Raw genomic sequence first — 11,698 nt, forward strand, 5'->3', positions numbered from 1 at the left:
TCCTTACTTTCTTCAAATTAAGTCTGAATTCGGCAATAAGGAATTCATTATCTGAGTCACAGTCAGCTCCCAGTCTTGTTTTTGTATTGGTTATCAGCAACCAATTTTTATTGTGTGTTGGTTTTCCTGGGGTCCCCAAGGAAATCTTAGATGTTTTTGATAAGAAAATAATGAATTCTTTCTTTGTAAATCTGGCATGTGTATTGGGTTTAAAAATTTTACTCACCAGCAACTAAATTTGTTGAACACAAATTATGGGGAGGTTAAATAGGGAAAAGTTGCAACACAATATGTTTTTATTTGCATGCTGGCAAATGAGAATTTTTATTTTGTTTCAACATCAGGTGAGCAATAACCCATCCCACAAATGTGAGTGCAAGGACACAGAGTGCATGAAGAGAAGTCAATATGAGCTTTTAGGTAATAGCAATTATTACGTCAAGACAGTACTGAGCTCTTTCATTTACATATGCTGGTACTTTCCTGCTTGACATTGGTCACAGAAGTTAAAAGAAGCAAGAACTTCACTGCACATCCCCAAATCAGCTGCCCAAAGAATTTAAGGTCAGAATATTGAAGGAATCACTACAGTGATATTAGACTTGGCTTTTTTTTTTTCTAGACATGATAACTCTACTATCAACCATTTTTTCCATCCTAGGAATAATACAATTTGTTCTGGGAAATTTTGCCAATGGCTTCATAGCCCTGGTGAACTGCATTGACTGGGTCAAGAGACAAAAGATCTCCTCAACTGATGTGGTTGTCACTGCTATGGCAGTCTCCAGAATTGTTTTGTTCTGTGTAATGTTAATACATTGGTATTATATTTTGCTTCATCCAGCTTTATATAGTTTAAAAGTAAGAACTATTTTTCATGTTGCCTGGACAATAAGCAATCATTATAGCACCTGGCTTGCTACTAGCCTCAGTATATTTTATTTGTTGAAGATAGTCAATTTCTCCAGCCTAACTTTTCTTCACCTGAAGTGGAGAGTTAAAAGTGTAGTTCTCATGATGCTTCTGGGAACTTCATTCATTTTGGTTTTACAAGTTGTAGTTATAAGCGTAAGTGGGACTATGCAGAGAAGTGAATTTGAAGGAAACTTCACACAGAAGACCAAACTGAGGGATATTTTATGGCTTTCACATGTGACCCTGCTCATTCTAGGAAACCTCACACCCTTTACTATGTTCTTAATATCTTTTCTGCTACCAATCTTTTCCCTGTGTAAACATCTCAGGAAGATGCAGCTCAATGGCAAAGGATTCCAAGATCCCTGTACGAAGGTCCACATAAAAGCCATGCAAACTGTCATCTCCTTTCTCTTGCTATTTGCCTTTTACTTTCTGGTTCTAATCATATCAATCTGGAGGCCTAAAAAACTGCATGAGGAACCATTTCTCTTGCTTTTCCCAACAGTCAAAGTCATCTATCCTTCAGTCCACTCATTTATCCTGATTTGGGGAAACAGAAAGTTAACACAGGCCTTTCTGTTGTTTCTGTGGCAGCTGGGGTGCTGGCTGAAAGAGAGGAAATAGGTGGGTATCATGTGTCTTCTAGCAAAAAATGAATTGATGGAGTCTGTAACATTTTATACTTTCTACTCCTTTCTTAATTCTGTATGTCATTGAGTAATACCCACAGGTTTACCTAGAAAAGTTTTTCACCAAAGCTTATTACAAAAAGTGTATTTTTGTGTGTGTTTAAGAAAATGGTGTTTACTTTACCATTAACTAAGATTTTTCAGGTAAGCAATACAATTTTACAAAATATTGTGCAATTGATCAGGGTGATGAAGCATTGTGTTTTTCACATATATCCATTGTTTGGATGGTAACGACTCTGAATTTTAAATTACACACTGAGGATGTATGGATGTCAGATTTGGACTATAAAGAAAGCTGAGCACTGAAGAATTGATACTTATGAACTGTGGTGTTGGAGAAGACTCCTGAGATTCCCTTGGACTTCAAGGATATCCAACCAGTCCATCCCAAAGAAAATCAGCCCTGAATATTCATTGGAAGGACTGATGCTGAAGCTGAAACTCTAATACTTTGGCCACCTGATGAGAAGAGCTGACTCATTTGAAAAGACCCTGATGCCGGGAAAAATTGAAGGCAGAAGGAGAAGGGGATAACAGAAGATGAGATGGTTGGATGGCATCACCAACTCAATGGACATGAGTTTGAGTAAGCTCTGGGAGTTGATGATGGACAGGGAAGTCTGGCGTGCTACAGTCCTTGGGGTCGCAAAGAGTCAGACATGACTGAGTGACTGAAGTGAACTGAACTGATGTATGTTTGGGATAGATATTATTTCATCATGGATTCTTACTTCATAGTCAATAGAGAGTAATTAGAAATGTTGTTAGGAAAGGAGAACCACCTTAAATTCAAAAGTAATAAACATTTTTTGTATATTATATATGTGTGTAATAAATTTCACTGAAGAATATTAGATTTTTATAAGTAGGCTAAAATCTTAGAAAAAAAATGAAATCCTAAGATAGGGGTGAGCTTCCCTGGTAGGTCAGACAGTAATGAATCTGTCTGCAATGCAGAGAGACCCACGTTTGATCCCTGGGTCTGGAAAATCACCTGGAGAAGGAAACAGCAACCCACTCCAGTATTCTTGGTTGGAGAATTCCGTGGACAGAGGAGCCTGGCGGGCCCCAGTCCATGGGGTCACAAAGAGTAAGACACAACTGAGGGACTAACACTTCCATGATAAGGGTGAAGAAGAAAAAAATAATCATGACTTGTTTTTAATGCTGTAGCGTTATCACACTCAATTAGGAAAATAATTTCTTACAATTTTTGTATTATGATTAAAACTATATAATGAAATATTAATACATTTAATATATAATAGAAATTTTGTACCTTAGAGAATTTTTGTACTGTGTATCAGGATACATATATATGAATGTCCCTGTCATTATTGTTCTGAGTAACTAGAATTAAGACATCACCTGGACTTCCATTATTGGTAAGATGGATATAATATAATGCTGGTATAAAATAATGTTATACAGCAATGAAGTAAAAAGTAGAGCTACATGATGTCAATAGAATTTATATAACAAAAAATCAACAAATTAGAGCTATATAGATAATAATGCACATTGGAAATTGAGGAGAAATATCAAGATTAAAAAATTCACTGGAATTCCAGACATACAAAGTTAAAAAATAGGTTGATGATAGTTTCTGAAGCATTACATTAGTGACAAAACTCTGAAGTAAAACAAATTAGTGATTACTATAACAATTGGGAGTGTATGGAGGGTGGAGAGAGAAGAGAAATAGTATCAATAGAAAGGAATATATGGGGGAGGGTCTAGATACCTGGCGAAATTCTGTATTATAAGTCAAATGTGAAAGGGGTATTAACACTATAATTTTTTGATTCCTATGCATTTGTGTTTCCTTTTAACCTCTATAGGTATTATGTTTTACAATAATGAATATGTATAGAAAGCAGAAAAAGAAATTATTGAAAATAATATTAACCTGAAACCACATATGCTCATAGATACCACTGTAATTAGAGTTCTTGTTGAATAAAGAGAAATACAGGGTTATGGTAGTATGAACCCTGAGTTAAAATGTAAACATAATTCTAACTAATAGAAAAAAAGGAAGACATGATATAAGAATTATAAATCCACATTATTCGTGCTTTTTAAAAAACTATTAATTTTAATTGAAGGATAATTGCTCCACAATATTGTGTTGGTTTCTGCCATGCATCAGCATGAATCAGCCATAGGTATACATGTGTTTTCTCCTTCTTGAACTTTGCTTCCAGCTCCCATTAAAATCTCAAATTCAAAATATCTTAGTTTTCCTAGACACATTTGTTTTCAAATATCCACTCACTCCCTGGTGGTGGTAGTAGTAAAAGAATCTGCCTGCCAATGCAGGAGATTCAAGAGACATGGGTTCAGTCCCTGGGTTGGGATGATCCCCTGGAGTAAGGAATGGCAACCCACTCCCGTATTCTTGCCTGGAAAATCCCATGGACAGAGGAACCTGATGGGCTACAGTCCATGGTGTTGCAGAAAGTTGGACACAACTGAGCACACACAGACACACACACATTTTGAGAGCAAAATTCAGTGAATTTCCTATGAACTAAACCTAGATATAAAAAATATGATAGTTTATCTTAAAATTAAATGACAATTTTGTGCTTCCATCTATAATCAATCACACACTAAGAATGTGTGTGCGTGTGTATGTGTATGTACACGTGTGTTGATGCATATGTTTTTGTTATTATAAATTTTTTAGTTCCTTGTTAGAGAAAAAAGACATAGAAAGGTAAATTTGTTACAACTCAATACACGTTCAGTGGAATGTTTGAATATGTTTGTGCATATGTTGTACTTTGACTGCTTAATAAATTACCTAGATTTAATCACAGTAGCTAGAAATATGAAATAAGCAGGTGAGAGAACTTAGCTTGCTAATGGTGGTATTAAAATATGAAAGAAGATTGTATAGTGTATTATTGTATATATATATTTTCATTTCCATATGAAAATTCAATAAAAACAAAGTACTGTTTGAGGTAACTTTAGCCATAATTGTCAGAATGTAAGTAAAGGAAAAAAACAGCAAGTAAATCATTAGAGTATGTCAGTTTGATGTTGTTCTTGATGACGTAGTAGGTAAAGATAGTCTTTCATGCTAGCTCTGATGCTGAGAATGATTGAAGTACCTAATAGGAAAGATTGGCTAGTGTTCACCTGTCACAGTGAATTTTGCCACTTTGAAAACTGGATGATATCACATCTATCAGAGTTCTCCCTTTTCACTGCTGACAGCGTCATCACGAACTATGTCATTTAGTGATGCTTATAAATGTAACTTGGACAGTATCTAAGTAATTTCCTAAAGATTAACATTGTCTTAGCCTAGTGAAGAGAAAAATTTAAGTCAAATGAGTATATTTATAAATTAAATTTTTTAGTTTAAAATGTATTACTTGCACAAATTATTTCGTTTACTAAATTAAATTCCTTTAATAAAAAAGATAAAGTAAATGACCTTTACGAGCAAGCTCTTAACAGAGGGCTTTAGAGTGTATTCCAGTATTCTTGCCTGAAGAATTCCACGGACAGAGCACTACGGTCCATAGGGTCGCAAAGAGCTGGACATGACCGAAATGATTGAGCACACGTAGCATGCATATAGCATGGTGTCACTATCATTGATGTACTATAGTTTGCTCATGTGAACGGTGTTTTGAGATCAAGTTTTGTTCCTTGACTTTCCCCATAATGACAGAAGAGCTGTTTTCCGAGGAAAGTTACTCACATTATCTCTAGTAAATGAGGTTTTTGAGAAGCAAATATGATGTCAAAGACAAGAATATTAGTAATATATAGGGATATATCTAGCAAATGCTGATTACTATTATTATAATAATCAAAATGAAGATTATTCTGGTAAAAATAGTATGTTTCCTTTAAACTTCAATTACTGAGATTCACTTGTACGAGGTTTTTTTTTAATTTAAATTTATTTATTTTAATTATTATGAATTATTTTCAGTTGCCTACCTTCCTTCACCTAGACCAAGGTGAATTATTCTTACTTTTTACGTGTTTTCTTCTTTGGCTCTATAGTCAATTGAGGCTGCTGATTACACAGATGATGATAAAATTTCATTCCTAAAATCACAATTTTAATTCTGAAAAATGGCTCTTAGAAACTCCTACTTGGGGGTTTTCATGCTTTTTAAAATTATTTTAGGGAACTCAGAGGTGAAACTTTGGTAGAGTATCTTTCTTGATCACCATTTAAGTAAACCAAATTCTATTCTTTCACACATATTATAACAAAATATTACATCAGACATTACAATAAAAGAGGAAATAGTCACTCTTGTTGGCAGGAAAATCACATACTAAGTCATTTTAAAGGAATTGAAATGTTTTTCACAATGCTAGCTGAGGGCCAGTGTGATAATAGAAGCTGGCATTTATTGGAATGGAAAGGAAACCACAATAAAAACAGAAAAATACTTCAAAACTATTAGTTTTCAACCCATTAATCATCAGTAGTGGTATCTGGGATGGGAGTTTTTTTTCACTCAGAAGAAATGTGAAACATACAAGATAAGGACTCTATTTTTTTTAATCTATGAAATTCATAGTTGGCATTTGGGGAAATGCATTGATTGGAATAATGAACTGAAGCAACTGGGAAGACACTGGAAAATCAACTTCATTAACCTCATTCTCACTAGCTTACCCATAACTAGGATATGTTTCTTAATCTTAGTACTGATTGATTAATATCTACTTTGATGCTCTACACAGAGCTACATAACACTGATCAAACTGGGAAAATAATATTCAATTTTGTGTAATGATCCACCACTTGAGTGTCTTGTTTGACATATGCCTCAGCATCTTCTCTTTCCTGAAGATAGCTACTTTTCCCCATCCTTTTATTCTGTGGTTAAAGTGGCAGCTTTTGTAATTTCAAGGCAGACTCAGAAAGTATTTCAATTTAGTTTCCTAAAATGAGAGCTAGATCTCATAGTGCATGGTTTCAGGAATAGAACTCAGTTCCTGGGTGACTAAAAATAGTAGCAATTGTCCAATGTTGCCCACTTACTCAGCTCTCCAATTCCACCCTTTATTCCACATGTAAAATTTACAAATAGATCCTGATTCTGTCTAAAAAAAGAAAGTTTCCAACACTATAGTAGATGTCTGTTTTGCATTACAAATCACCTCAAGATCCTAATGATTATCCTGATAATGTAGAGCATAATTATGATCAAGCTTGATCAAATTATTTAAGCTTTCACTGTGCATCCTCTGCACTGGGTTTCAAAATTTTCCTCACTAACAACAAAAGTTGATGAACACAAATTATGAAGAGGTAGACAGGGGAAATTTTGTAAAACGATGAGTCCTTATTTGCATCTGGTAAATGAGAATTCATATTTTACTTCAAAGTCACTTATGAAGTAATCTATCCCATAGTAGGGCACAAAGTATATGAAGAGAGCTAATTTGAGCTGCTAGGGAATAGCAGTGTTTTTCATCGAGATGTCATTGAGCTCTTCCAATATTATTGCCTGGTGCTTTTCTGCTTGACATTCATCACAGAGTTTGAAAGAAATAAGAACTTCACTGCACAACCAGAAATCAACTTCATAAAGAATTTAAGGTCAGAATATTGAAGGAATCGCGACAGTGACATTAGACTTGGATTTTTTAGACATGATAACTTTAGTATCGAGCATTATTTCCATTCTAATGGTGGCAGAATTTGTTCTGGGAAATTTTGTGAATGGTTTCATAGCACTGGTGAACTGCAATGACTGGCTCAGGAAACAAAAGGTCTCCTTAGCTGATGGGATTCTCACTGCTCTGGCAGTCTGCAGAATTGTTTTGCTCTGGACAATATTAATAAATTGGTATGCAACTATGTATAATCCAGCTCTATATAGTTTAAGAATTGTTATCCGTGTTGCCTGGACAGTAAGCAACCATTTTAGTAACTGGCTTGCTACTAGCCTCAGTATATTTTATTTGTTCAAGATAGCTAATTTCTCCAGCCTAATTTTTCTTCACCTGAAGTGGAGAGTTAAAAGTGTAGTTCTCATGATGATTTTGGGGACTTCAGTGATTTTGTTTTTTCAAGTTGCAGTGTTAAGTATAGATGAGACTATTCAGACAAGTGAATATGAAAGAAACATCACTGAGAAGACCAAATTAAGGGACATTTTACACCTTTCAAATATGACCCTGCTCACACTAACAAACTTCATACCCTTCACTATGTCTCTGGTATCTTTTCTGCTGCTAATCTTTTTCCTGTGGAAACATCTCAGGAAGATGCAGCTCAACGGCAAAAGATCCCAAGATCCCAGCACCAAGGTCCACATAAAAGCCATGCAAACTGTCATCTCCTTTCTTTTCCTGTTTGCCACTTACATGCTGACTGTAATTTTAACAATTTGGAATTCTAATGAGCTGCAGAAGGAACTGGTCCAAATGCTTTTCCAGGCTCTTGCAATCACATATCCTTCAATACACTCATTTATCCTGATTTGGACAAACAGGAAATTAACACAGACCTTTCTGTCATTTCTGTGGCAGCCAAGATGCTGGCTAAAAGTAAAAGGAACTAGGTAGAGACATATATCTTCTTGCAGAAAATTAAAGGATAAAGTCTGTTACATTTTACATTTTCTTCTGCTTCTTGAAAAAATGTGTTATAATTGAGTAAATATCCAAAGGTTTACCTAGAAAAGTCTTTTACCCAAGCTAATAACAAAAAGTGTCTTTGTGTGTGTTTATGAAAGATATAAGAAAGATGATAAAATTGCATTCTTGCATTCTAAGTGACTTCATTCATGTCTGACTCATTGAGACCCTGTGGACTGTAGCCTGCCAGGCTCCTCTGTCTCTGGATTTTCCAGGCAAGAATACTGGAATGGATTGCCATTTCCTTCTCCCGGGGATCTTTCCAACCCACAGATTGAATCCTAGTCTCCTGCATCTCCTGAAATGGCAAGTGGGTTCTTTACCATTAGCCCCATCTAGGAAGTCCTGATAACAATATTACCATACTGTTAACCAATATATTTCAGATAAGCATTCTAACTGTACAAAATATTATGTGAAATTCTTCAGAATTATGAAGCAATGTGTGTTTCACCTACATATTCTATGTTATCACCTTCTAATTGAAAAATTTATGATCTACAGTTATGAATTTTAAAGAACTGACAACTTAGGAATTCATCGTTATTTTCACTCTAGTACCATGGTGTGTTTAGATTCTATTGTTTGAGCTTCCAATCATTTGGATGGTAATGACCTTCAATTCTAGATCACACATTGAGGATATATAGTTGAGACAGATGTTACTCCATCATCACTTACTTCCATCCATCACTTACTTTATGGTTATTCGAGAGTAATTAGCAACATTGTTAGGAAAAGATGCCCACAATAAAATTCAAGAATAACAATCATATTTAGATAAATTTTACATATTTGTACAATCAACTCTATAAGGGACTATTATATTTAATACGCAGACAAAAAAGCTTAGAAAAAAATCAGTTCTGTTATATGGATGAATAAGAAAATATTAATTATGGCTTGTTTTCAGGGCTGGTATATTTCCACATGCACTAAGGAAAGTCACTTTTTACAATTTTGAACTAAGAACACATGTTGAAATGGAGATCTGATGTCAGATTATTCATTTTCCCCCTAAACCACCTGGGGCTTCCTCTGAAATGCTCATCATCTCTTCCATTTTGCTACCTAAAAATTCCTTTTAACCTTGAGACAAGAAGACACAGATCTTCCCTATCTTAAAAATACATTCCGTTTAAGAAAAGTAAAAAATTTTGCCATATGATTGGCTTTTCTGCATGTATTAAAGTAGTATCTATGCTGTCTATGTAATAATTATAGGAAATGTCTTCAAGATCTGTTTTATAACAATCTCATGGAAAATGATGAAATAGAAAAAGTGTGTTGACATGGTATTGATAACAATTTTCACTAGAGGAAAGAAGTGTATAATGTTGCTCAACAACTGAATTTACATGTCTACATTAATTCTTAGTTGTAAAATTATAACATGATCTAAACTTAAGGTAAATCATTTTCACAGTGCTTGTTCATTGTGACTTACTAATCCACACTGACTTATTCATTCTTTTTAATTATCTCTCTGTCCTAGGACAATGTAAACCCTACAATGTGGGAATCATGTCTATCCTGTTTCCTACCCTATCCTTGGACATAAAAAACAGGCTATAGAAGAGTTCATCCAAATGATATTCTAGTCACTAAATGGATGAATAAACTATGAGGGCTGAAAACCAATGAAAATGAAACCAATCACAAACTCTGCAGGTCGCATGGATTTCCTAGTTCTCTTTCCTCACCATTCAGTTGCCTCTACAAAATCTACGCAGTCTCAATTCCAGTTTCTGAATTAAACTGAGTAGACAAACTGCTGCCACAAATAGGCTCTCATGCATAAAGTGGCTCAAACACAGTGCACATTTCATTTTGCCCTTTGAAGAGGACTGGTATGTCTGAGCGGCCTTCTTTAGGCAGTTGAATAACAGGAATCAGGCCAACCAAGTTTACCATCTTTATCATGCGGTTTCTAAGATTGCTTGGGATTATTTCCATACGAGAAAGCTGGGAGAAAAAGGCGTGGGGCATACTGTCAATGGGGAAGATTTTGGAATGGGCCTAAAAAGGGTGGATGTAATTTTCACTTACATGACATTGTTCAGATTTTGATCAGCTTGCCACAATCATCTGTTAGGGGACCGGGAAATGTGGTCACTCTCTAGCCCAGAACGAAGAACATGGACTTGAGATGGTGGAAGTGGGAGGGCACTTAGTTATATTTCAATTAAAATAGCAACAAGTCACTGTAAAAGAAAAGAAATTTCTCCATTAAGAAGCATGGTATAGCTTGTTCATGTCATTTTGATAATATCTACATGCCTTTATATTTGTCTTGAGTTCTTTTTTTCTATTTCTTCATCAACTGCAAAGAATTCAAGTTCACCTTACATGTTTGTATCTTCATAAAGTCATGCCTCTTGAGAAATCTGTATGCAGGTCAGGAAGCAACATTTAAAACTGGACATAGAACAACAGACTGGTTCCAAATAGGAAAAGGAGTATGTCAAGGCTGTATATTGTCACCCTGCTTATTTAACTTATATGCAGAGTACATCATGAGAAATGCTGGGCTGGAAGAAGCACAAGCTGGAATCAAGATTGCCAGGAGAAATATCAGTAACCTGGAGTATGCAGATGACACCACCCTTATGGCAGAAAATGAAGAGGAACTAAAAAGCCTCTTGATGAATGTGAAAGAGGAGAGTGAAAAAGTTGGCTTAAAACACAACATTCAGAAAATGAAGATCATGGCATCTGGTCCCATCACTTCATGGAATATAGATGGGGAAACAGTGGAAACAGTGTCAGACCTTATTTTTTGGGGCTCCAAAATCACTGCAGATGGTGACTGCAGCCATGAAATTAAAAGATGCTTACTCCTTGGAAGGAAAGTTATGACCAACCTAGATAGCACGTTGAAAAGCAGAGACATTACTTTGCCAACAAAGGTCCGTCTAGTCAAGGCTATGGTTTTTCCTGTGGTCATGTATGGATGTGAGAGTTGGACTGTGAAGAAGGCTGAGTGCCAAAGAATTGATGCTTTTGAACTGTGGTATTGGAGAAGACTCTTGAGAGTCCCTTGGACCGCAAGGAGATCCAACCAGTCCATTCTGAAGGAGAACAGCCCTGGGTGTTCTTTGGAAGGAATGATGCTAAAGCTGAAACTCCAGTACTTTGGCCACCTCATGCGAAGAGTTGACTCATTGGAAAAGACTCTGATGCTGGGAGGGATTGGGGGCAGGAGGAGAAGGGGATGACAGAGGATGAGATGGCTGGATGGCATCACCGACTCGATGGACGTGAGTGTGAGTGAACTCCGGGAGTTGGTGATGGACAGGGAGGCCTGGTGTGCTGCGATTCATGGGGTCGCAAAGAGTTGGACACGACTGAGTGACTGAACTGAACTGAAAGTCATAGCTGATTGTGCACTGTAGCACTTGTAGCTTCTTCATGTATTTTGCCTGTCTATTCTGTTTGTAATTTCTGACTTAGCT

At 35.9% G+C, this 11,698-nt stretch overlaps 2 protein-coding genes across 2 annotated transcripts; both read left to right on the plus strand.

The window, feature by feature from the left end:
- Positions 1-408: 408 nt before the first annotated feature.
- LOC109558812 (taste receptor type 2 member 31-like) lies at positions 409-2,711 on the plus strand. The gene has a single exon (XM_019960131.2). The coding sequence runs from the start codon at positions 625-627 to the stop codon at positions 1,540-1,542; it is 918 nt and encodes a 305-aa protein (XP_019815690.2). The 5' UTR covers positions 409-624; the 3' UTR covers positions 1,543-2,711.
- Positions 2,712-7,177: 4,466 nt separating this feature from the next.
- On the plus strand, positions 7,178-8,171 carry LOC109558813 (taste receptor type 2 member 31-like). The gene has a single exon (XM_019960132.2). It carries the CDS (start codon positions 7,254-7,256, stop codon positions 8,169-8,171), a length of 918 nt encoding a protein of 305 aa, XP_019815691.2. The 5' UTR covers positions 7,178-7,253.
- The last annotated feature ends 3,527 nt before the right edge of the window (positions 8,172-11,698 follow it).

Source organism: Bos indicus, chromosome 5, assembly GCF_029378745.1.
Source record: "Bos indicus isolate NIAB-ARS_2022 breed Sahiwal x Tharparkar chromosome 5, NIAB-ARS_B.indTharparkar_mat_pri_1.0, whole genome shotgun sequence".
Classification (NCBI taxonomy): Eukaryota; Metazoa; Chordata; class Mammalia; order Artiodactyla; family Bovidae; genus Bos; species Bos indicus.

Bases quoted from the DNA above. Each gene is read 5' to 3' on its own strand.
- LOC109558812 (XM_019960131.2), top strand. From the start codon at position 625: ATGATAACTCTACTATCAACCATTTTTTCCATCCTAGGAATAATACAA.
- LOC109558813 (XM_019960132.2), top strand. From the start codon at position 7,254: ATGATAACTTTAGTATCGAGCATTATTTCCATTCTAATGGTGGCAGAA.